This window comes from Phyllobates terribilis, unplaced genomic scaffold (genome assembly GCF_046119375.1).
Source record: "Phyllobates terribilis strain yellow unplaced genomic scaffold, ASM4611937v1 Scaffold_1__5_contigs__length_1240528914, whole genome shotgun sequence".
Taxonomy (NCBI): domain Eukaryota; kingdom Metazoa; phylum Chordata; class Amphibia; order Anura; family Dendrobatidae; genus Phyllobates; species Phyllobates terribilis.
The window spans coordinates 956,731,761-956,758,506 of NW_027362761.1; the positions used below are offsets into that span (position 1 = coordinate 956,731,761).

Consider the following 26,746-nt stretch of genomic DNA (forward strand, 5'->3'; position numbering starts at 1 on the left):
TTGTGCTCACTTTGCATAGTAATTGATACGTAGTGCTTGCTCAGGTACACCTTTCATGTGGTGGTCACCGAGTAACGAGGGTCAAGTGGCGAGCAATAGGAGTGTTGCTAAGCAACCATTAACAACAGAGCAGAGCCTGCTGAGCGAGTGCAGAGTAGTGGAGGCGAGAACACTTCTTACTCTCTAGAACTCTTCATCATCACAATGGCAAGATATTCCCTATACCACAATGCCAACTTTCAGTCATTTGTTAGGATTAACTACCAGCCTAGGCCTGCCAAGGAGAAACATGCTGAGATTCGAGCTGAAGCGCAGCTGGAGCACATCCGTGATGCCAGAAAGAAAGAGAAAAGTGCCACAGTATACGCTGGTGAATACCGGAGGAAAGAGCTGGATGAAAGCTGCCAATCATCGATGAGACCAAGCTCCCCCACCCGGATCAACAAGCCTCACCCACCTGAGTAAGAAGGGCAATGCGTGTGACTCGGGGTGACGCGGAGCTGTGGCCTGTGCTGCTGACTGTCTTGGGAAATGGTCAATATTGGGTTCTCCAAAAAGCTGTATTTCTGCCGCACCATTTCCACCATAACCAGCTCCAAACTGACTGGTCATAATTGTCTCCGAATGTAGACACTGTACGGCCAGAAGTAATTTTAAGGGAATCAGTAGGATCAACTCTTCTAAGCCGTCTATACGGACATGTAGGTCATAGGAAGCTGAATACAATGATAACTTGATATCTGTGATCTGATAATATTGTGTGGCAAAAAAAATTGGTGACAGATTTTAAAGCTGTTTGTTTCCCTGAACATTGCTGGCGAAGAATCGGCTTGTTTTGGCAGGGAGTTTACAACTCTTTTATCTGTCTTTTGCTGAGCTCCTCTCAACTGATTTATAACCACAAATCACATCAAAGGAAAGTTGAACTTTTATGTGATCATAAATTAGCACAGAAAAGCTCAGAAAAAGACAGATAAATGAGTTACAAACTCTTTCAGAATGAGATCTCTGATGAATTCTTATTTAACTCATTCTGCATCCAGTAATGGGCCGTACAAGGCTATGGAACGCAAATGATGCCAAATTTTTTATGAAACCTAATTTAAAAAATATTTTTACCCAAAATGCATGTATATAAGTAAAAAAAGAAAAAGCAGTTGCGCTAAAGCTGTCTATGTGCTTTTATTCTCATTATGTAACACCTTAAAGGAATCATCTATGGCTATTTATATTTAGGGCTATGATAACTACCTGCTTGTTGTGCCCAGCGCCGATCTCTGCCGGCACAGAGTGATCACAGCAGCTTCCGCTGACGTAAAGTCAACATAGCAGCGGCTTCTCTTCCGTTCTGCTCTGTTGATGAGGCCTGACTGCAGATGTCATGCTGATTAACAGCCTGCTCCCCACTGCCTGACTGCGGGGAGCCAGCTGTCAATCAGCATGATGCCAGCAGTCACGCCTCATCCACAGAGCAGCCTGGGAGAAGAAGAGCTACTTTTTTGATGTGGAGCAGCTAAATCACCAGCACTGCTCTAAGCCAGCGCCAGGTAGGACACGCAGGTAGTTGTCTCTTATAGCAACTACCTACCTGTTAATTGTCTGTAAACTTTTTGCTTTTCATTGTAGGATATAAAAGTAATAATGTGATTTAAGGATTATATTTTATACCAATATACGCCTATGGTATAAAACTTTATTTTAGAATTACCATTATGTGAAAAATATAAAAAATATTAATTTTACTTTAAAGAAAAACTAATATTCTTTATATTTCTCATCATGATAGTTCACCCTTTAATTTGATATAGAACAAAACCTAGTTATTGTATTTTAATCAGAACTGCAAGTTTGGTTGGTGGGAGGAGGAGCTGTTACTCTTATTATTACACGTCCCCCTATAGGTCATCAAACATTGCATTTCAATTATAACTGAAGTTGTCAGGGCACGTTACACAATTTTAGGGTGCCAAAGCTCCGCGGCTCAGGTTGAAGCGACTAAGTATTAGGGTCTTGCAGGGATACTGTAGGTGCTCTTTCCCTTCCTACCCTATTGATTTTTGAGGGGATCCACTTGTTCCCCCTCTTTATATGTATAGTTTTATGGTGTTATTTGGGTGTTTTTAATGAGTCAAACGAATAAAGATTTACTAATTTTTAAAGGGAACCAGAAGAATTGGCGTAGCTAATATTAGCAGACTATAACCTTATGTCAAAGTGACCCATCCACTCATTACCAGCATCCCAAAGGCGCAGATATAAGGAGCTATGTATTTAACCCTGTCATGAAGATTTGTCAGTGCACTACTAGTAGCAGATTATAATGTAATAAAACATGTGGTTATGGGTTTTTCTGTGTCTTTTTTTAGGGTATTCTTGTTTACGACACTACATAACATCCCAGGTCATTACAACTGTAAGAAAAACGTCTCTTCGGAAGAAAAAGGTACCGTAATCATGTTCAGGAAATGATGAATACAAAGAAACACATCATGTTTCATGCACATTAGCTAATTCCACCCATCCCCAAAAAAAGTTTAGAAACATATTCTTTAAGTACCCCATAGTCTATGGGCTAATTGTTTGGTCATGAATCCTTTTTTCACTATAGGGGATAGTTTAGGCGATTATGCCAATGAAAGTCTGCCATTGCAAACATTTGCATCCAATTTTTATATCTTTAGTGTTTGAAGATGTATTTGATGTATACATGGTTTTAGCCTTGAACAAATATTTAAAATGGGTTTTTATATATTACTCTGGTATAACACAACTTATATTCATCTTATGTTCTGAAAAAACAGAATTCCACTTGCCTGAGGCTCATTGACGGACCTGTCATCAACTGTGTGAGAATTGAATTAATCTACAAGTGCTTCTCACTAAATTAGAATATCAACAAAAAGTTAATTTATTTCAGTTCTTCAATACAAAACTTGAAACTCCTATATTATGTAGAGTCATTACAAACAGAGTGATCTATTTCAAGTGTTTATTTCTGTTAATGTTGATGATTATGGCTTACAGCCAATGAAAACACAAAAGTCATTATCTCAGTAAATTAGAATTATTAACAAAAAAACACCTGCAAAGGCTTCAGATGCGTTTAAAAAGGTCGATTAGTCTGTTTCAGTAGGCTCCACAATCATGAGGAAGATTGCTGACTTGACAGATGTCCAGAAGGCAGTCATTGACACACTCCACAAGGAGGGTAAGCCACTAAAGGTCATTGCTAAAGAAACTGGCTGTTCACACAGTGCTGTATCCAAGCATATTAATGGAAAGTTGAGTGGAAGGAAAAAGTGTGGTAGAAAAAGGTGCACAAGCAACCGGGATAGCCGCAGAATTGAAAAGAGTGTTAAGAAAAGGCCATTCAAAAATTTAGGGGAGATTCACAAGGAGTGGACTGCTGCTGGAGTCATTGCTTCAAGAGCCACCACACACAGACATATCCAGGACATGGGCTACAAGTGTCGCATTCCTTGTGTCAAGCCACTCATGACCAATAGAAAACGCCAGAAGCGTCTTACCTGGGCCAAGGACAAAAAGACCTGGACTGTTGCTCAGTGGTCCAAGGTGGTGTTTTCAGATGAAAGTAAATTTTGCATTTCATTTGGAAATCAAGGTCCCAGAGTCTGGAGGAAGAGTGGAGAGGCACACAATCCAAGCTGCTTGAGGTCTAGTGTGAAGTTTCCACAATCAGTGTTGGTTTGGGGAGCCATGTCATCTGCTGGTGTAGATCCACCGTGTTTCATCAAGACCAAAGTCAGCGCAGCCGTCTACCAGGAAATTGTAGAGCACTTCATGCTTCCCTCTGCCGACAAGCTTTTAGGAGATGGAAATTTCATTCTCCAGCAGGACTTGGCACCTGTCCACACTGCCAAAAGTACCAATACCTGGTTTAAAAACAACAGTATCACTGTGCTTGATTGGCCAGCAAACTAGCCTGACCTTAACCCCATAGAGAATCTATGAGGCATTGTCAAGAGGAAGATGAGACCCCAGACCCAACAATGCAGACGAGCTGAAGGCTGCTATCAAAGCAACCTGGGCTTCCATAACACCTCAGCAGTGCCACCTGCTGATCGCCTCCATGCCACGCCGCATTGATGCAGTAATTGATGCAAAAGGAGCCCCGACCAAGTATTGAGTGCATTTACTGAACCTACATTTTAGTAGGCCAACATTTTCGGATTTTAAAAACATTTTTCAAGCTGTCGTTATAAAGTATTCTAATTTACTGAGATAATGACTTTTGTGTTTTCATTAGCTGTAAGCCATAATCATCAACATTAACAGAAATAAACACTTGAAAAAGATCACTCTGTTTGTAATGACTCTATATAATATACGAGTTTCACTTTTTGTATTGAACTGAAATAAATTAACTTATGATGATATTCTAATTTAGTGAGAAGCACCTGTATATCCATTTTCACTCCAATAGCTATAGCAAAGCTTGTGTCTCTTTCTAGCTTAAACCAATGCAAGGTCCTGCCTCCCTTATTGTGAAGTTAGAATATGCTAGGGAATAAGTTAGTTCGAGGGATTAGACATGGAATATACCATTGACCTTTGATTCAACTGCATTTTTTTTTTCACCATGCCCCTTTAGGAATAAAAATGCGCATATGAAAAGCAAGATGTAAATGAATAAAAAAAATGAATAATAAAAATATTCCAAGCATTTTTGAAGCAGTTAAAAAGAAAAACTCTTAAAAAAAATGAGTGTGAACATAGCTTTAGACACCCTGATTACTGCTGGATTTCAACCTGCCAGATCCCTGTTACGACTTCCACAATTTAAATAAACATGGATGCATGGCGTAGTCAGGGGAAATACACTGCTCAAAAAAATAAAGGGAACACTGAAATAACACATCCTAGATCTGAATGAATGAAATATTCTCATTGAATACTTTGTTCTGTACAAAGCTGAATATGCTGACAACAAAATCACAGAAATCAAATTTATTAACCAATGGAGGCCTGGATTTGGAGTCACCCACAAAATTAAAGTGGATAAACACACTACAGGCTGATCCAACTTTGATGTAATGTCCTTAAAACAAGTCAAAATGAGGCTCAGTATTGTGTGTGGCCTCAACGTGCCTGTATGACCTCCCTACAACGCCTGGGCATGCTCCTGATGAGATTGCGGATGGTCTCCTGTGGGATCTCCTCCCAGACCTGGACTAAAGCATCCGTCAACTCCTGGACAGTCTGTGGTGCAACGTGACATTGGTGGATGGAGCGAGACATGATGTCCCAGATGTACTCAATCGGATTCAGGTCTGGGGAATGGGTGGGCCAGTCCATAGCTTCAATGCCTTCATCTTGCAGGAACTGCTGACACACTCCAGCCACATGAGGTCTGGCATTGTCCTGCATTAGGAGGAACCCAGGGCCAACCGCACCAGCATATGGTCTCACAAGGGGTCTGAGGATCTCATCTCGGTACCTAATGGCAGTCAGGCTACCTCTGGCGAGCACATGGAGGGCTGTGCAGCCCTCCAAAGAAATGCCACCCCACACCATTACTGACCCACTGCCAAACCGGTCATGCTGAAGGATGTTGCAGGCAGCAAATCGCTCTCCACTACTTCTCCAGACTCTGTCACGTCTGTCACGTGCTCAGTGTGAACCTGCTTTCATCTGTGAAGAGCACAGGGCGCCAGTAGCGACTTTGCCAATCCTGGTGTTCTGTGGCAAATGCCAAGTGTCCTGCACAGTGTTGGGCTGTGAGCACAACCCCCATCTGTGGACATCGGGCCCTCATACCACCCTCATGGAGTCGGTTTCTAACCTTTTGTGCAGACACATGCATACAGTTAGGTCCATATGACGCACCCCCTGGGCCATGTGTGTAAGGGAATACCCGGAGCCGGGTCTCTGTGTAATGCTAGGGGTTGTAGTCTCCGTGGCGGCGACCCGGTCCCTTGGCTCAGGGTGGTCAAACCAGTGGCGGATCTGTTTACTTGATTTTGTAATGTTTAAATGTCCGACTACGCCACCCGTGGATTGCGGTCACTGAGAACCGCCGCTGCAGGGCAGACCGCTGAGGCTGATGTGTGCGCAGCAGAGGGTAGTATAACTCCCCACGGTAGGAGTATAGCCTCAGGGCAGTGGGTGCAGATGGTGGGGGTGATGGTGCGTGGGAGCAACAGTAATGACTCAGAGTCCAGTGATGCAGTCCAGGGTCTTTACTCACAGTTTTACACTCCAAGCCACTTCTGCAGGTAATGGCTGCCCTCGTCGTGCTGTGCTCACAAGGTGAGGGGCTCGGCCAACTCCCAGGTACCTTTGGAAAGCTTTTCAGGACCCCCTTCGTGTGTCCTTTCTCTGGCCTGTCGTACCCCACAATTGACCACGTTTCTGTCCAGCTGCCTCGGGCCTTGGCGGGCAAACGTATGTTCCGTTTCCCTGGGTCCTATGTGGTGCCTTCCTAACGGGTGTAGTGAGGGGCCGTGCACGTACAATGCCACGGCCTCCGGTTACTAGCTGAGGGTACTTGCTCTCTTCCACTAGATGAGGGATCCGGTTGCCTTTCTTGGCCTGACCCCCCTACTCTGGTAGCGGCGGGCGTGCGGTGGCGGCTGGCCGGTCCGCACCCCTGGGGTCCCTTCACTCCACTCCTGGAGCCTCCTCCGTTCCTCTCCCTTCCTTTCTTCTCCTCCAGGACCAGGCCTTAAGACTTGGCCTGCCTGTGGAGCAGAGCCCTTGCAGAGCCCCTGCACCCAGCCTCCTTCTCTCTCTACTCTCTCCCACTTTCTCTTCTCCCTGCTCTAAAATAGTGCCCACCATATATATTCCCCTATACAGTGCACCCGGGATCTACTCTCCCCACCCACACACTACCGGGTTCCCCCTTTCTAGGTGTTCCCTCCCCCCACTCCAGCCAGGGACAGGGACAGTTGTGCTCACTCTTGGGAGCATTGTCACCCTGTCCCCCGGAAATGTGGTGTAGTGCATGTGGGTGTTAGGGTCCTGAGCCACACTCCATCCTTACCTGGAAGTGAGATATCACACCTCTGGGTGAGATGCAATACCTCTGTAGCGACCGAACCCTCGGGGCGCTACATTCCCCCCTGGTAAATCACAGCACGTCCTCGGGCTGGAACAGAGCAAAAGACAATTGATTGCAAGACATGCAAAAACATTTTAAATGCAACCATATAAAAGCAATTCAACATTTTCTTTTTCCATTTATGGGAGACAACTTTTCCTGTTACTTTCAGCATTATTAAACTTTACTTTTTAATATATATAAAATTTTCTTTCAAATATATAACTCTCGGCATATATATGTATATAAAACATCTCTTCAAGTAGAAAACACAAACTATTCTCAGCAGCATTCTTGCGATGAAGTCTCTTTAGCAGGTCACAGTCCTTGCCGCGACCAGGTGTCCATGTCACCCAATAAGGTGCAATTTTACTAAGTGCAAACTTTCAAACACCTTCAGGTGTCCGTTGAGGTAGGTGTTTATAAAACCAATAGGGGGCACTTTAAGAAGTGCAACTATTTACAAAATTTGGCTGCTCCCAGTCCTCAGCCGGATAGAAAGGTTGGCTGCTCCCAGTCCTCAGCCGGGTAGTTCACAGACCCTTTTCGGGTAACTTTAATAAACAAATAAACTGACAACAATCCCGAACCGGGTGAACTTTTTATAATCCGCAAACGGCGTGTCTTGAAGCCTTTTCACCCTGGCGGGTAACTATATACAGTTTCTATTGCTGCGCTTTAGTAGCGGTATCCCTGCGCCTCATCCTCTTCAGGCTCATCCGGGTCCTCTGCATAGCGGGATTCAGGGTAGCGGTGTTCCTCCACCCTCCGAACGTTGAGGGCGTACCACCCTCGCAGACCTCGGTGTCGGGTGTATGTTACCTTATCCCCCGGGAACAGATCCCGTTTCGGGTGAGCCGCGGGCAGACGACTCTCCACATCCCTCCTGTTGACAAAGAGGTCTGTGTCCGTCGTCGGGTCCCGAATGAACCCCCACCCCTTCTCCTGGTGGAACCTGACCATGATCCCGGTGACTTTGGGACCGCGTGCAGCCTGGGGGTCTCGGCGGGTTTGGGTCTTTTCCTAAGCGCTCCGGGCCTGTAGCTGTTCCTGCCTCTGGCGCCGCACCCGCTTCTCCTACTCCAGCTGCTCTATTTCCCGGCGGCAGAATTCCCGCCTGCGAGCTGCGTCCGCCCGCGTCTCCTGTGAGAACCCCATCAGGTCCTCCCCGGTCTGGTCCCACTCTAATTGGGCCTCCTCATCCTGGAGCTGGGGAATGATGACTGGCTGCGGAGTGGGCAGGAGCGGTGGAAGTGGGGCTTTGGCCCCTGCGGACAGGTCCCTCCGATGACAAGGGTGAACCCATCCGCGTAGCAGGGGGACCGGCTCTCCCTCAGGACCGGCAAGTTGACTGTATAAGTCGGTCCCCAGGGGTGGTAGTGTTGGGACCGGGGGCGCTTGTTGTTGGAAGGCGCCTGGGGGCATCAGGCCTTGCGAACGGGCCTGGAGCGGGCCGCTTCCGGCCGCACCCGGGAGCAAGGGGCACGGCGTGGGACGTGGTCTGGCGGCTGCGCTTGGGGCTTGGGACCTAGGTGCAGGCGGCTGGAGCGGAGGAGCTGCAGCGACTTCTGGGGCGATCGGCTCCGCGACGGGGTCCAGGGGCAGGTTAGTGGCGTCCTGGCTGGTATCAGGGGCGTCCCCCTTACCTGCTCCCTTTGCAGCGCTGCTCTCAGCCTCCGGTGGTCCTCCTCCGTCCTCAGGGGCAGGCACGCTGTCGGGTGCTTGCAGCGCCACTTGCTGCCGGGCCGCGACCTGCCGACCCATCTCTTCTCTCCACCCCGCGATGGCCTCCCGCTGCGCCTGGACCATCCTCCGGTCCAAATCCTCCAGTCCAGCCCAGAGGAATTCAGGGTCCTCTCCGGGGAGCTGGGCCACCAGCTCCGTGAGGCTGCACGGAGCTGCTTCGGACTGCAGCAGGCCACTCGTGAGGGTACCGCGGCTGGCACTCCTCGCCATCTCCGGGTGTGGTCCGCCAAAACTGATCCAAACCACACCCTGCCCCTCGGTTTTATTGTCCTTCTGCCCCTGTTGGGAGTGGTCCCGGGGCAATCTGCTGACAATCACTCTCTGGGGCAGCCCCCCCACGTTGATGGACATCTCTACAGCCGCACTCATGGCTGTTGGGGGTGGGCTCCGTCTTTGGCGCCATTCTGATACCTGGCCCACGATGGGAGGTGGCTTCTTGTTGTCTTTTGGCGCGCACATAATGGCGTCCGTTCTTCTGGGGCGGGCGCCACATTCAATACAGTGAAACAGTCTCTAGGCACACAATACCCGATGATAACGGGTTGGTTTCGATCCTGCCGACTACGCCAAAGTTGACGCGCCCCCTGGGCCGTGTGTGTAAGGGAATACCCGGAGCCGGGTCTCTGTGTAATGCTAGGGGTTGTAGTCTCCGTGGCGGCGACCCGGTCTCGTGGCTCAGGGTGGTCAAACCAGTGGCGGATCTGTTTACTTGATTTTGTAATGTCTAAATGTCCGACTACGCCACCCGTGGATTGCGGTCACTGAGAACCGCCGCTGCAGGGCAGACCGCTGAGGCTGATGTGTGCGCAGCAGAGGGTAGTATAACTCCCCATGGGAGGAGTATAGCCTCAGGGCAGTGGGTGCAGATGGTGGGGGTGATGGTGCGCGGGAGCAACAGCAATGACTCAGAGTCCAGTGATGCAGTCCAAGGTCTTTACTCACAGTTTTACACTCCAAGCCACTTCTGCAGGTAATGGCTGCCCTCGTCGTGCTGTGCTCACAAGGTGAGGGGCTCGGCCAACTCCCAGGTACCTTTGGAAAGCTTTTCAGGACCCCCTTCGTGTGTCCTTTCTCTGGCCTGTCGTACCCCACAATTGACCACGTTTCTGTCCAGCTGCCTCGGGCCTTGGCGGGCAAACGTATGTTCCGTTTCCCTGGGTCCTATGTGGTGCCTTCCTAATGGGTGTAGTGAGGGGCCGTGCACGTACAATGCCATGGCCTCTGGTTACTAGCTGGGGGTAGTTGCTCTCCTCCACTAGATGAGGGATCCGGTTCCCTTTCTTGGCCTGACCCCCCTACTCTGGTAGCGGCGGGCGTGCGGTGGCGGCTGGCCGGTCCGCACCCCTGGGGTCCCTTCACTCCACTCCTGGAGCCTCCTCCGTTCCTCTCCCTTCCTTTCTTCTCCTCCAGGACCAGGCCTTAAGACTTGGCCTGCCTGCGGAGCAGAGCCCATGCAGAGCCCCTGCTCCCAGCCTCCTTCTCTCTCTGCTCTCTCCCACTTTCTCTTCTCCCTGCTCTAAGATGGTGCCCACCATATATACTCCCCTATACAGTGCACCCGGGATCTACTCTCCCCACCCACACACTACTGGGTTCCCCCTTTCTAGGTGTTCCCTCCCCCCACCCAAGCCAGGGACAGGGACAGTTGTGCTCACTCTTGGGAGCATTGTCGCCCTGTCCCCCGGAAATGTGGTGTAGTGCATGTGGGTGTTAGGGTCCTGAGCCACACTCCATCCTTACCTGGAAGTGAGATATCACACCTCTGGGTGAGATGCAATACCTCTGTAGCGACCGAACCCTCGGGGCGCTACACATATATATTTGGACAGAGACAGCATTTTTCTAATTTTGGTTCTAGACATTACCACAATGAATTTTAAACAAAACAATTCAGATGCAGTTGAAGTTCAGACTTTCAGCTTTCATTTGAGGGTATCCACATTAAAATTGGATGAAGGGTTTAGGAGTTTCAGCTCCTAAACATGTGCCACCCTGTTTTTGAAGGGACCAAAAGTAATTGGACAATTGACTCCAAGGCTATTTCATGGACAGGTGTGGGCAATCCCTTCGTTATGTCATTCTCAATTAAGCAGATAAAAGGCCTGGAGTTGATTTGAGGTGTGGTGCTTGCATTTGGAAGGTTTTGCTGTGAAGTAAACATGCGGTCAAAGGAGCTCTCTATGCAAGTGAAACAAGCCATCCTTAAGCTGCAAAAACAGAAAAAACCCATCCGAGAAATTGCTACAATATTAGGAGTGGCAAAATCTACAGTTTGGTACATCCTGAGAAAGAAAGAAAGCACTGGTGAACTCATCAATGCAAAAAGACCTGGGCGCCCACGGAAGACAACAGTGGTGGATGATCGCAGAATAATCTCCATGGTGAAGAGAAACCCCTTCACAACAGCCAACCAAGTGAACAACACTCTCCAGGAGGTAGGCGTATCAATATCCAAATCTACCATAAAGAAAAGACTGCATGAAAGTAAATACAGAGGGTTCACTGCACGGTGCAAGCCACTCATAAGCATCAAGAAGAAAAAGGCTAGACTGGACTTTGCTAAAAAACATCTAAAAAAGCCAGCACAGTTCTGGAAGAACATTCTTTGGACAGATGAAACCAAGATCAACCTCTACCAGAATGATGGAAAGAGAAAAGTATGGCGAAGGCATGGTACAGCTCATGATCCAAAGCATACCACATCATCTGTAAAACACAGCGGAGGCAGTGTGATGGCTTGGGCATGCATGGCTGCCAGTGGCACTGGGTCACTAGTGTTTATTGATGGTGTCACACAGGACAGAAGCAGCCGAATGAATTCTGATGTATTCAGAGCCATACTGTGTTCTCAGATCCAGCCAAATGCAGCCAAACTGATTGGTTTTCGTTTCATACTACAGATGGACAATGATCCAAAACATAAAGCCAAAGCTACCCAGGAGTTTATTAAAGCAAATAAGTGGAATATTCTTGAATGGCCAAGTCAGTCACCTGATCTCAACCCAATTGAGCATGCATTTCACTTGTTAAAGACTAAACTTCAGACAGAAAGGCCCACAAACAAACAGCAACTGAAAACCACCACAGTGAAGGCCTGGCAGAGCATCAAAAAGGAGGAAACACAGAGTCTGGTGATGTCCATGAGTTCAAGACTTCAGGCAGTCATTGTCAACAAAGGGTTTTCAACCAAGTACTAGAAATGAACATTTTATTTACAATTATTTAATTTGTCCAATTACTTTTGGTCCCTTTAAAAACAGGGTGGCACATGTTAAGGAGCTGAAACTCCTAAACCCTTCATCCAATTTTAATGTGGATGCCCTCAAATGAAAGCTGAAAGTCTGAACTTCAACTGCATCTGAATTGTTTTGTTTAAAATTTATTGTGGTAATGTCTAGAACCAAAATTAGAAAAATGTTGTCTCTGTCCAAATATATATGGACCTAACTGTATTTGTGGCCTGCTGGAGGTCATTTTGCAGGGCTCTGGCAGTGCTCCTCCTGTTCCTCCATGCACAAAGGAGGAAGTAACGGTCCTGCTGCTGGGTTGTTGCCCTCCTATGGGTCCCTCCACATCTCCTGGTATCTGCTCCATGGACACTGTGCTGACAGACACAGCTACCCTTCTTGCTACAGCTCGCACTGATGTGCCATCCTGGATGAGTTGCACTACCTGAGCAACTTCTGTGAGTTGTACTGTAGACACCGCCTCATGCTACTGTACCTCTAGGGGTGAGAGCAATGGCAAAATGAAAAAGTGACCAAAACAACAGCCAAAAAGGATGAGAACAGAGAAGTTGTCTGTGGTCACCACCTGCAGAACCACTCCTTTATAGAGGGTATAGGCTAATTTCCTATCATTTATTTCTACCAGTTGTCTGTTCCATTTGCACAACAGCAGGAGAAATTGATTCACAATCAGTGTTGCTTCATAACTGGACGGGTAGATTTCACAGAAGCGTTATTGACTTGGAGTTACATTGTGTTGTTTAAGTGTTCCCTTTATTTTTTTGAGCAGTGTAGCTTTTGGCCTAGCACATAACTGAGTGTATGATGCTTTAGATGTAAGTAAATCAATTGTGGTATTAATTTAAGAAATGGTTTCTTGCAGGTAAAGAACAAACAAGTATTTCTCCAATTAGACCTAAAAAACTCCAGCGTGGAGACAAGATCCAGGTACGGTGGGACAGAAGCAGCCATCTGAACGTTACACTTCTATTGTTTCTGACATCCAAAAAGGTGTTTTTAAAATATTATTCCTTTAAATTTCTCACGTGAACCAACTTCTAAGTTGATTTATGATCAATAAAAGTTCAACTGTTAAAGGTGTTTTCCACGTTCAGGAAAGTGGACCTCAAACACTCTAAAATACCTGAAATAACGCCAGCTACTCTCCACTGCTCAGTTCTTGGTTTTTGCCTATAGCAGTGACATCACATCGACAGTGCACATCATCGCTTAGAGCCGGGGCTGGACAAGAGGAGGGTGAGTACCTGCTCTATGCTTTATTTTAGCGTATTGGGGTCCACTTTCCTGTAACTGGAAAACCCCTTTAACTGGTCAATAATCAGCTTAGAAGAGACATAAGAGTTATGCACCCTGACATTAGAATAAGCTCACTAATGGAGTGACTGCTAACTCATTCTCCAATCCCTTTGGATTGAACTGGACAACCTCTTTTTTCAATTGATCACCACTTTGCAACAGTATACAGTGCTCAATATATTAATGAGTACACCCACTTTGAAAAGTAAGATTTAAATCAATATCTCACTGAAAACATGAACAATTTCCAAAATTTTGACAAGACAGCGTTTCTTGGAACATTTTTTAACCCATAACATGAAAGTTAGTAATATAGCTTTCATTACAAACTCTTCAGTTTTACTCAAATTAGTTGATGCAAAAATCAATACACTCCATAGTTGCAGCATCACTCTCCATCCAGCATCCAGGGTCTAAAAGATATCGTTCTTGTAGAATGAAAAAAGATAGATGTTTCAATATGTCGCCAACTTGTTCATTCCACGTCTAGAAGATTTGGTGCTGTCCTTAAAAATCATGGAGGACATACAAAATACTAGATGTTGTCGTTTTTGATGTGGGGTATATTCATTTTTGTATCAACTAGTTTGAGAATAACTGAAGATTTTGTAATGAAAGTTACATATTAACCTTACTTTCATATTATAGGTTAAAAAATGTTCTAATGAAACTCATTCTTTTGTTGTATGTGTGTATATATACTGTATATATTCAGTATCTTATAACCTGTTGGATTATGACATAATAAGCATTACAGGGTATTTTGTATTTTCATAGGTACAGATATTTAATGATGTAAACTCCAATATGGCAGCCCAGTCTTGGCTCAAACTTGCTAATCTTGAAGGTAAGATGTGTATTTAGTAGTGTTGAGCGAACATGCTCGACACTGCTCGGTACTCGCCCGAGCATCACGCTACTCGGGATGTTCGGCGAGCACCGAGCATTTCCGGGTTACTCGGGCGGGAGCTCGGGTCTCCGCCCTGCATGTTTGGCGCTCTTTACAGAGCCAATGAACATGCAGGGATTGCCAGCCAGTCACTGTAATGCCGCAGCCATGTTGTTTGTGGGCATTACAGTGATTGGCTGGCCGCACAGCGTCACCTCGAGTATTTAAAACCGGGCGCCGCCATCTTGGACACAGTCGCTCCGGATCAGACAGTGTAGGGACAGCGATGCTGATTTAGGGAGAGATATATCCTGCAAAATAGTTAGTGTAGGGTCTGTAAAGGCTGCCAGAACAAACAAACAGTCCTTCTCAGGACTAATATCCATCCCAGGTATATCAGGCAGGCAGGCAGGCTGTATAGCAGACGCAGTGGTTATACCAGCAAACGCTGCATTAAAGTCCTGTGTGCTGCTCCTGTTGCTGAAATTGCTGGACTTAGCTCCAGGTCCCAGGGGCCAGGAAAAATCCTTTTTTTTTATCTAAATCCTCTTTTTTTTTTCCTCCTTCACAATGTACAAATACCCATCTTATTAACCTTTTGGTGTCCCCCCCCCCCCCCCAAAAAAAAAGTGTGCCTCTGATTTTTCAGACACAAATATATCTGTTGAAAATAGTCTGGTGTAGGCCAGAGAAATAGAAGTGTGGTTTTGCAGTTCTATGGGCCATTTGTATCTAAAAAAAACAGTTTGAGTGTGTCGCTCACTGTTCAGCCGCAAATATATATATTTAAAAAAGTCTGGTATACACCAGTAAATTATTACTGTGGTTTTGCTGTTCCACGGTAAAACATTTCTATTATCCTGTTTTTGGCATTTTTTGCTGTATAAAAATAATAATAGTGTCTCCCTGATTTTTCAGACACAAATATATCTGTTGAAAATAGTCTGGTGTAGGCCAGAGAGACAGAAGTGTGCTTTTGCTGTTCCACGGTAAAAAATCTCTATTATCCTGCTTTTTGCATTTTCTGCTGTAAAAAAAAAAAATAATAGTGTCTCCCTGATTTTTCAGACACAAATATATCTGTTGAAAATAGTCTGGTGTAGGCCCGAGAAATACAAGTGTGGTTTTGCAGTTCCACGGTACAAACCTCTGCATTATCCACTTTTGGGCCATTTGTATCTAAAAAAAACAGTTTGAGTCTGTCGCTCACTGTTCAGCCGCAAATATATATATATTTTAAAAAGCCTGGTATACACCAGTAAATTATAACTGTGGTTTTGCTGTTCCACAGTAAAAAATCTCTATTATCCTGCTTTTGGCATTTTTTGCCGTAAAAAATAAATAGTGTCTCCTGATTGTTCAGACACAAATATATCTGTTGAAAATAGTCTGGTGTAGGCCCGAGAAATACAAGTGTGGTTTTGCAGTTCCACGGTTCAAACCTCTGTATTATCCACTTTTGGGCCATTTGTATCTAAAAAAAACAGTTTGAGTGTGTCACTCACTGTTCAGCCGCAAATATATATATATTCAAAACAGTCTGGTATACACCAGTAAATTATAACTGTGGTTTTGCTGTTCCACGGTAAAACATCTCTATTATCCTGCTTTTGGCATTTTTTGCCGTAAAAAACAAATAGTGTCTCCTGATTGTTCAGACACAAATATATTTGTTGAAAATAGTCTGGTGTAGGCCCGAGAAATACAAGTGTGGCTTTGCAGTTTCACGGTTCAAACCTCTGTATTATCCACTTTTGGGCCATTTGTATCTAAAAAAAACAGTTTGAGTGTGTCGCTCACTGTTCAGCCGCAAATATCTCTATTTAAAAAAGTGTGGTATACCCCAGTAAACAATAACTGTGGTTTTGCCATCCCACGGTAAAAAATCTCTATTATTCAGGTTTTGGTAGTTTTTTCCGTAAAGAAAAACAGTAGTGTCTCCTGACTGTTGTGACACAAAAATATATCTGTTGAAAATAGTCTTGTGTAGGCCCGACATCCCAGTGTGGTTTCGCAGTTCCACGGGTCAAATCGCTGTACTATCCAGTTTTGGGCCTTTGGTATCTAAAAAAAAAGCAGTTTGAGTGTGTCGCTCACTGTTCAGCCGCAAATATCTCTATTTAAAAAAGTGTGGTATACCCCAGTAAACAATAACTGTGGTTTTGCCATCCCACGGTAAAAAATCTCTATTATTCAGGTTTTGGTAGTTTTTTTCCGTAAAGAAAAACAGTAGTGTCTCCTGACTGTTGTGACACAAAAATATATCTGTTGAAAATAGTCTTGTGTAGGCCCGACATCCCAGTGTGGATTCGCAGTTCCACGGGTCAAATCGCTGTACTATCCAGTTTTGGGCCTTTGGTATCTAAAAAAAAAAGCAGTTTGAGTGTGTCGCTCACTGTTCAGCTGCAAATATCTCTATTTAAAAAAGTGTGGTATACCCCAGTAAACAATAACTTTGGTTTTCCTCTTCCACGGTTCTAATCTACTCTTTATTACCCTTTTTCCATTGATAGTGCAAGTGTAAGCTATTTTACTTCATTTACAATGGGCAAGGCGCGTGGCAAGGGACGTGGAAGTGGACGTTCTGGTGATGGTTCGTGCAGAGGACGGGGCCGTGGCCAAGGTGAAAATGTGCCACAACCAACAGCCACATCTTCTCGCTCCCACTTGTTGACCGAATTACTAGGGAAGCACAGAACAACACCAGTATTGAGAACTGATCAGTGTGAACAGGTTATTAATTGGATAGCAGACAATACTTCCAGTTACCTGGGCACCACCACCTCCAGTCTGTCTTCCACACGGTCAACTCTTAGTAGCCGTGAGTCTCGACCGCATACTCCTCCTCACCCTGATGCTCCTTCCTCCCACCATGCCGAGTGTCGGCAGACAGCAAGTGATCCCACACTTGGACACTCTGAAGAGCTGTTCACTGGTCCATTTCCATATTTGGGCCCCTCGCCTGATACGCTTGAAGTGGTGGAAGAGGAGATCCCATGTTGCGATGCCCAAATATTTGAACAGCCACGGCCACAGGAAGTCGACGTTGGCAATCTGTCACAAGAGGTGGACGATGACGAGACACAATTGCCAGGAAGTGAGGAGGAGGATCGTGGTGTGCAAGTGTAAGAGGAGGAGGTGGTGGATGATCTAGTAAGTGACCCAACGTGGAAGGAGGACATGCAGAGTGAGGCCAGCAGCACACAGGGGGAGGGAGGCAGAGTACCCCAACAGGCAGGAAGAAGCAGTGTGGTGGCCGCAGACAGAAGGCAGGCAACCGTTCCCCGTAACACCAACACGAGGGACGTTGCCAGTACAAGCGGTAGGTCTTCCAGAGTCTGGAATTTTTTTAAAGACTCTGCTGATAACCCCAAAAAGGCCATATGTTCCACCTGCCATGCCAGCATCAGCAGGGGTGACAAAACTACCAGCCTGACCACCACCAGCATGATCAGACACATGGCAGCAAAGCACCCGACTTTGTGGGGCGAAACCCAGGGTCCACGACCAGTGTCAGCGGGTGTCACCACTGCTTCTTCCACTGTTGTGCGTGCAATAGAACCCCCTTTTGTGTGTGCAAGGCAATCCCCTGTCCATACTGCATGTAAAGATGCCCCCTCCTCTCAGTTTTCACTTGTTATGGCAGTTTCTCAAGAAACAGCATCAATGTCCACGTCCGCGTCCCACCGCAGCGTTCTATTGTCCATATCCCAGACCTTTGAACGAAAGCGGAAATTCGCAGCTAACGCCCCACAGGCCACAGTCCTAAATTCGCACATTTCACGACTGCTTGCATTGGAAATGCTGCCTTTTAGGCTGGTGGAGACGGAATCCTTCCGCAATCTTATGGCGGTGGCCGTCCCTCGGTACTCGGTCCCCAGCCGACACTATTTTGCCCGGTGTGCCATCCCCGCACTACACAAGCACGTGTCCCAAAGCATCTGCCGTGCCCTCAACAACGCAGTTACTGGGAGAGTCCACCTGACAACGGACACTTGGACAAGTGCTTGTGGCCAGGGACGGTACATCTCTCTGACGGCACACTGGGTAAACATAGTGGAAGCCGGGACCCAGTCGGACCTTGGGACGGAACACATCCTCCCCACACCGAGGATTGCGGGCCCTATGTCAGTCAGAGTTGCCCCCACAGTGTACAGCTCCTGCGCATCCTCCTCCTCCTCCTCATGTTCAGCCTCCATCTCAGATATCACCACATCAGTTACAAGCTGGAAGCATTGCAGTACTGCCTCCGCCAAGCGGCAACAGGCTGTGCTGAAACTCATAAGCTTAGGTGATAAACCTCACACTGCTTGTGAGTTGTGGACAGCTGTGAAAGAGCAGGCAGATCTGTGGCTGAGACCGCTGAACCTACATCCCGGCATGGTCGTGTGTGACAATGGCCGTAACCTGGTGGCAGCTCTGAGGCGAGGTGAGATCACACACGTACCATGCCTGGTTCATGTGCTTAACCTCGTGGTTCAGCGGTTTCTTAAATCGTACCCCGAGTTGCCAGATCTGCTCGTGAAAGTACGCCACCTGTCAGCTCATTTTCGCAAGTCGGCTACAGCTTCCGCCGCCCTTGCTGTGTTGCAGCAGCGTTTGCAGCTTCCGGCACACCGACTGGTGTGTGATGTCCCCACACGTTGGAACTCTACCCTCCACATGTTGCAAAGGATTTGTGAGCAGAAGAGAGCAGTTGTGGAGTTCCAGCTGCAACAAGGCCGTCGATATTCAGGTCAGACTCCACACATAAGACCTCAGGAGTGGACCTGGATGTCTGACATATGTACCATCCTGACAAACTTTGAGGAGGCCACCAAGATGGTGAGTGGCGATGACGCCATCATTAGTGTCAGCATCCCACTTGTCTGTCTTTTGCAACGCTCTCTGCAGAGAATTAAAGAGGAGGCATTGCAGCCAGAGTATGATGAGATGGATCAAGAAGCCGTAGCGGGCGATTACACACAGCCCAGCCTCATCTCATCCCAACGTGCATTGAGGGACAATGAGGGAGAGGAGGAGGAGAAGGAGGAGGAGGAAGAACAGGAGCTGCTATCATGCGTTGTAGACGGTAGTACCTGTACAAGTGTCATACCGTCGGTTCAGCGTGGGTAGCCTGAGGACAGAGGGGAGGAGGAGGAGGAGGAGAGCATGGTCAGTCGTCATCTTGGTGAGGACACGGAAATCTTGCCCGTTACCAGTCTGGCACGCATGGCTGACTTTATGTTACGCTGCCTTAACCGTGACCCTCGCGTTGTCAAAATGTTGGGTGACAGTCATTACTGGTTGGTGACACTTGTAGACCCCCGCTACAAGGAGAACTTTCACTCACTTATTCCTGAGGTGGAGAGGTCTACAAAAATGGGGCAATACCAGAAGGCCCTTGCTGCAGAACTCTTAAAAAATTCCCATCTGAACACGCTAGCGGCAGAGGTCACAGTTCGTTGCCCAACCAAGGCGTACAGGCGAGAGAGATGCAACTCCAATCCAGCAGAGGCAGGGGAACACTGTCAACATTCTGGGACAGTTTTCTGACACCCGCCCTGCTTACAGGCCCTGAAGCGCGGGGTACTCTCACAAGGAGTGGAAAGTTTCAAAAGATGGTGAGGGAGTACCTTGCCGATCGTACCAGCGTCCTCCGTGATTCCTCTGTGCCTTTTAATCATTGGGTATCCAAGCTGAACACTTGGAATGAACTCGCTCTGTACGCCTTGGAGGTCCTGGCCTGCCCTGCCGCTAGCGTGTTATCGGAGCGTGTTTTTAGTACCGCTGGGGGAATTATAACTGATAAGCGCACTCGCCTGTCAACTGACAATGCTGACAAGCTGACCCTTATCAAAATGAACAAGGGCTGGATTGGGCCAGACTTCTCATCACCACCAAATGACAGCAGAGTAACATAAAGTCAAATCCACTGTGTTATTTCGGGAGGTGTATTCACATGCACCGCTTCACACCCACACATGGGTATACGCTTCCTCGTTTCGGCTGTTTAATCTTCTTCTCCTTATCCTCAGCCTCCACCACCACTATACCACCAGGGTGCCAGCATTGCAAGTTCCTCCGTCCTAATTTTTGGCAGCTTTTGCTGGGAAAGCATAAGCAAATACTATGGGAGACCCACTCCCCAATAATGGGACTTATGTTTGTAATATGCTGTACTGCATGGCTCTTGTAAGGGGCATTGCAAGTTGCTCCGTCCTAACTTTTGGCAGCTTTTGCTGGGAAAGCATAAGCAAATACCATGGGACACCCACTCCCCAATAATGGGACTTATGTTTGTAATATGCTGTACTGCATGGCTCTTGTAAGGGGCATTGCAAGTTGCTCCGTCCTAATTTTTGGCAGCTTTTGCTGGGAAAGCATAAGCAAATACTATGGGAGACCCACTCCCCAATAATGGGACTTATGTTTGTAATATGCTGTACTGCATGGCTCTTGTAAGGGGCATTGCAAGTTGCTCCGTCCTAATTTTTGGCAGCTTTTGCTGGGAAAGCATAAGCAAATACTATGGGAGACCCACTCCCCAATAATGGGACTTATGTTTGTAATATGCTGTACTGCATGGCTCTTGTAAGGGGCATTGCAAGTTGCTCCATCCTAATTTTTGGCAGCTTTTGCTTGCAAGGCATAAGCAAATACTATGGGAGACCCACTCCCCAATAATGGGACTTATGTTTGTAATATGCTGTACTGCATGGCTCTTGTAAGGGGCATTGCAAGTTGCTCCGTCCTAATTTTTGGCAGCTTTTGCTTGCAAGGCATAAGCAAATACTATGGGACACCCACTCCCCAATAATGGGACTTATGTTTGTAATATGCTGTACTGCATGGCTCTTGTAAGGGGCATTGCCAGTTGCTCCGTCCTAATTTTTGGCAGCTTTTGCTGGGAAAGCATAAGCAAATACTATGGGAGACCCACTCCCCAATAATGGGACTTATGTTTGTAATATGCTGTACTGCATGGCTCTTGTAAGGAGCATTGCAAGTTGCTCCATCCTAATTTTTGGCAGCTTTTGCTGGGAAAGCATAAGCAAATACTATGGGAGACCCACTCCCCAATAATGGGACTTATGTTTGTAATATGCTGTACTGCATGGCTCTTGTAAGGGGCATTGCAAGTTGCTCCGTCCTAATTTTTGGCAGCTTTTGCTTGCAAGGCATAAGCAAATACTATGGGACACCCACTCCCCAATAATGGGACTTATGTTTGTAATATGCTGTACTGCATGGCTCTTGTAAGGGGCATTGCAAGTTGCTCCATCCTAATTTTTGGCAGCTTTTGCTTGCAAGGCATAAGCAAATACTATGGGAGACCCACTCCCCAATAATGGGACTTATGTTTGTAATATGCTGTACTGCATGGCTCTTGTAAGGGGCATTGCAAGTTGCTCCGTCCTAATTTTTGGCAGCTTTTGCTTGCAAGGCATAAGCAAATACTATGGGACACCCACTCCCCAATAATGGGACTTATGTTTGTAATATGCTGTACTGCATGGCTCTTGTAAGGGGCATTGCAAGTTGCTCCGTCCTAATTTTTGGCAGCTTTTGCTGGGAAAGCATAAGCAAATACTATGGGAGACCCACTCCCCAATAATGGGACTTATGTTTGTAATATGCTGTACTGCATGGCTCTTGTAAGGGGCATTGCAAGTTGCTCTGTCCTAATTTTTGGCAGCTTTTGCTTGCAAGGCATAAGCAAATACTATGGGAGACCCACTCCCCAATAATGGGACTTATGTTTGTAATATGCTGTACTGCATGGCTCTTGTAAGGGGCATTGCAAGTTGCTCCGTCCTAATTTTTGGCAGCTTTTGCTTGCAAGGCATAAGCAAATACTATGGGACACCCACTCCCCAATAATGGGACTTATGTTTGTAATATGCTGTACTGCATGGCTCTTGTAAGGGGCATTGCAAGTTGCTCCGTCCTAATTTTTGGCAGCTTTTGCTGGGAAAGCATAAGCAAATACTATGGGAGACCCACTCCCCAATAATGGGACTTATGTTTGTAATATGCTGTACTGCATGGCTCTTGTAAGGGGCATTGCAAGTTGCTCCATCTTAATTTTTGGCAGCTTTTGCTGGGAAAGCATAAGCAAATACTATGGGAGACCCACTCCCCAATAATGGGACTTATGTTTGTAATATGCTGTACTGCATGGCTCTTGTAAGGGGCATTGCAAGTTGCTCCGTCCTAATTTTTGGCAGCTTTTGCTGGGAAAGCATAAGCAAATACTATGGGAGACCCACTCCCCAATAATGGGACTTATGTTTGTAATATGCTGTACTGCATGGCTCTTGTAAGGGGCATTGCAAGTTGCTCCGTCCTAATTTTTGGCAGCTTTTGCTGGGAAAGCATAAGCAAATACTATGGGAGACCCACTCCCCAATAATGGGACTTATGTTTGTAATATGCTGTACTGCATGGCTCTTGTAAGGGGCATTGCAAGTTGCTCTGTCCTAATTTTTGGCAGCTTTTGCTTGCAAGGCATAAGCAAATACTATGGGAGACCCACTCCCCAATAATGGGACTTATGTTTGTAATATGCTGTACTGCATGGCTCTTGTAAGGGGCATTGCAACTTGCTCCGTCCTAATTTTTGGCAGCTTTTGCTTGCAAGGCATAAGCAAATACTATGGGACACCCACTCCCCAATAATGGGACTTATGTTTGTAATATGCTGTACTGCATGGCTCTTGTAAGGGGCATTGCAAGTTGCTCCGTCCTAATTTTTGGCAGCTTTTGCTGGGAAAGCATAAGCAAATACTATGGGAGACCCATTCTCCAATAATGGGACTTATGTTTGTAATATGCTGTACTGCATGGCTCTTGTAAGGGGCATTGCAAGTTGCTCCATCCTAATTTTTGGCAGCTTTTGCTGGGAAAGCATAAGCAAATACTATGGGAGACCCACTCCCCAATAATGGGACTTATGTTTGTAATATGCTGTACTGCATGGCTCTTGTAAGGGGCATTGCAAGTTGCTCCGTCCTAATTTTTGGCAGCTTTTGCTGGGAAAGCATAAGCAAATACTATGGGAGACCCACTCCCCAATAATGGGACTTATGTTTGTAATATGCTGTACTGCATGGCTCTTGTAAGGGGCATTGCAAGTTGCTCCATCCTAATTTTGGCAGCTTTTGCTGGGAAAGCATAAGCAAATACTATGGGAGACCCACTCCCCAATAATGGGACTTATGTTTGTAATATGCTGTACTGCATGGCTCTTGTAAGGGGCATTGCAAGTTGCTCCGTCCTAATTTTTGGCAGCTTTTGCTGGGAAAGCATAAGCAAATACTATGGGAGACCCACTCCCCAATAATGGGACTTATGTTTGTAATATGCTGTACTGCATGGCTCTTGTAAGGGGCATTGCAAGTTGCTCCGTCCTAATTTTTGGCAGCTTTTGCTTGCAAGGCATAAGCAAATACTATGGGACACCCACTCCCCAATAATGGGACTTATGTTTGTAATATGCTGTACTGCATGGCTCTTGTAAGGGGCATTGAAAGTTGCTCCGTCCTAATTTTTGGCAGCTTTTGCTGGGAAAGCATAAGCAAATACTATGGGAGACCCACTCCCCAATAATGGGACTTATGTTTGTAATATGCTGTACTGCATGGCTCTTGTAAGGGGCATTGCAAGTTGCTCCGTCCTAATTTTTGGCAGCTTTTGCTGGGAAAGCATAAGCAAATACTATGGGAGACCCACTCCCCAATAATGGGACTTATGTTTGTAATATGCTGTACTGCATGGCTCTTGTAAGGGGCAATGCAAGTTGCTCTGTCCTAATTTTTGGCAGCTTTTGCTTGCAAGGCATAAGCAAATACTAGGGGAGACCCACTCCCCAATAATGGGACTTATGTTTGTAATATGCTGTACTGCATGGCTCTTGTAAGGGGCATTGCAAGTTGCTCCGTCCTAATTTTTGGCAGCTTTTGCTTGCAAGGCAAAAGCAAATACTATGGGACACCCACTCCCCAATAATGGGACTTATGTTTGTAATATGCTGTACTGCATGGCTCTTGTAAGGGGCATTGCAAGTTGCTCCGTCCTAATTTTTGGCAGCTTTTGCTGGGAAAGCATAAGCAAATACTATGGGAGACCCACTCCCCAATAATGGGACTTATGTTTGTAATATGCTGTACTGCATGGCTCTTGTAAGGGGCATTGCAAGTTGCTCCATCCTAATTTTTGGCAGCTTTTGCTGGGAAAGCATGAGCAAATACCATGGGACACCCACTCCCCAATAATGGGACTTATGTTTGTAATATGCTGTACTGCATGGCTCTTGTAAGGGGCATTGCAAGTTGCTCCGTCCTAATTTTTGGCAGCTTTTGCTGGGAACGTATAAGCAAATACTATGGGAGACCCACTCCCCAATAATGGGACTTATGTTTGTAATATGCTGTACTGCATGGCTCTTGTAAGGGGCATTACAAGTTGCTCCGTCCTAATTTTTGGCAGCTTTTGCTTGCAAGGCATAAGCAAATACTATGGGAGACCCATTCCCCAATAATGGGACTTATGTTTGTAATATGCTGTACTGCATGGCTCTTGTAAGGGGCATTGCAAGTTGCTCTGTCCTAATTTTTGGCAGCTTTTGCTTGCAAGGCATAAGCAAATACTGTGGGAGACCCACTCCCCAATAATGGGACTTATGTTTGTAATATGCTGTACTGCATGGCTCTTGTAAGGGGCATTGCAAGTTGCTCCGTCCTAATTTTTGGCAGCTTTTGCTTGCAAGGCAAAAGCAAATACTATGGGACACCCACTCCCCAATAATGGGACTTATGTTTGTAATATGCTGTACTGCATGGCTCTTGTAAGGGGCATTGCAAGTTGCTCCGTCCTAATTTTTGGCAGCTTTTGCTGGGAAAGCATAAGCAAATACTATGGGAGACCCACTCCCCAATAATGGGACTTATGTTTGTAATATTGTGTACTGCATGGCTCTTGTAAGGGGCATTGCAAGTTGCTCCGTCCTAATTTTTGGCAGCTTTTGCTGGGAAAGCATAAGCAAATACCATGGGACACCCACTCCCCAATAATGGGACTTATGTTTGTAATATGCTGTACTGCATGGCTCTTTTAAGGGGCATTGCAAGTTGCTCCGTCCTAATTTTTGGCAGCTTTTGCTGGGAACGTATAAGCAAATACTATGGGAGACCCACTCCCCAATAATGGGACTTATGTTTGTAATATGCTGTACTGCATGGCTCTTGTAAGGGGCATTACAAGTTGCTCCGTCCTAATTTTTGGCAGCTTTTGCTTGCAAGGCATAAGCAAATACTATGGGAGACCCACTCCCCAATAATGGGACTTATGTTTGTAATATGCTGTACTGCATGGCTCTTGTAAGGGGCATTGCAAGTTGCTCCGTCCTAATTTTTGGCAGCTTTTGCTTGCAAGGCATAAGCAAATACTATGGGACACCCACTCCCCAATAATGGGACTTATGTTTGTAATATGCTGTACTGCATGGCTCTTGTAAGGGGCATTGCAAGTTGCTCCGTCCTTATTTTTGGCAGCTTTTGCTGGGAAAGCATAAGCAAATACTATGGGAGACCCACTCCCCAATAATGGGACTTATGTTTGTAATATGCTGTACTGCATGGCTCTTGTAAGGGGCATTGCAAGTTGCTCCGTCCTAATTTTTGGCAGCTTTTGCTGGGAAAGCATAAGCAAATACTATGGGAGACCCACTCCCCAATAATGGGACTTATGTTTGTAATATGCTGTACTGCATGGCTCTTGTAAGGGGCATTGCAAGTTGCTCCGTCCTAATTTTTGGCAGCTTTTGCTTGCAAGGCATAAGCAAATACTATGGGACACCCACTCCCCAATAATGGGACTTATGTTTGTAATATGCTGTACTGCATGGCTCTTGTAAGGGGCATTGAAAGTTGCTCCGTCCTAATTTTTGGCAGCTTTTGCTGGGAAAGCATAAGCAAATACTATGGGAGACCCACTCCCCAATAATGGGACTTATGTTTGTAATATGCTGTACTGCATGGCTCTTGTAAGGGGCATTGCAAGTTGCTCCGTCCTAATTTTTGGCAGCTTTTGCTGGGAAAGCATAAGCAAATACTATGGGAGACCCACTCCCCAATAATGGGACTTATGTTTGTAATATGCTGTACTGCATGGCTCTTGTAAGGGGCAATGCAAGTTGCTCTGTCCTAATTTTTGGCAGCTTTTGCTTGCAAGGCATAAGCAAATACTAGGGGAGACCCACTCCCCAATAATGGGACTTATGTTTGTAATATGCTGTACTGCATGGCTCTTGTAAGGGGCATTGCAAGTTGCTCCGTCCTAATTTTTGGCAGCTTTTGCTTGCAAGGCAAAAGCAAATACTATGGGACACCCACTCCCCAATAATGGGACTTATGTTTGTAATATGCTGTACTGCATGGCTCTTGTAAGGGGCATTGCAAGTTGCTCCGTCCTAATTTTTGGCAGCTTTTGCTGGGAAAGCATAAGCAAATACTATGGGAGACC

At 46.2% G+C, this 26,746-nt stretch overlaps 1 protein-coding gene across 4 annotated transcripts in view; it reads left to right on the forward strand.

Moving 5' to 3' along the window:
• The window catches only part of LOC141155784 (uncharacterized), a 66,010-nt gene continuing 39,264 nt past the window's right edge, over positions 1-26,746 (forward strand). The window contains exons 1-4 of one of the 4 annotated variants that reach the window (XM_073642495.1): positions 1-461; positions 2,367-2,443; positions 12,920-13,047; positions 14,131-14,200. In XM_073642495.1, coding sequence (XP_073498596.1) covers positions 205-461; positions 2,367-2,443; positions 12,920-13,047; positions 14,131-14,200 — 532 coding nt within the window. In that variant the 5' untranslated portion in view covers positions 1-204. The remainder of the gene's footprint in view (positions 462-2,366; positions 2,444-12,919; positions 13,048-14,130; positions 14,201-26,746) is intronic. The other 3 variants (XR_012247588.1, XM_073642496.1, XM_073642497.1) reach the window with 3 other exon arrangements.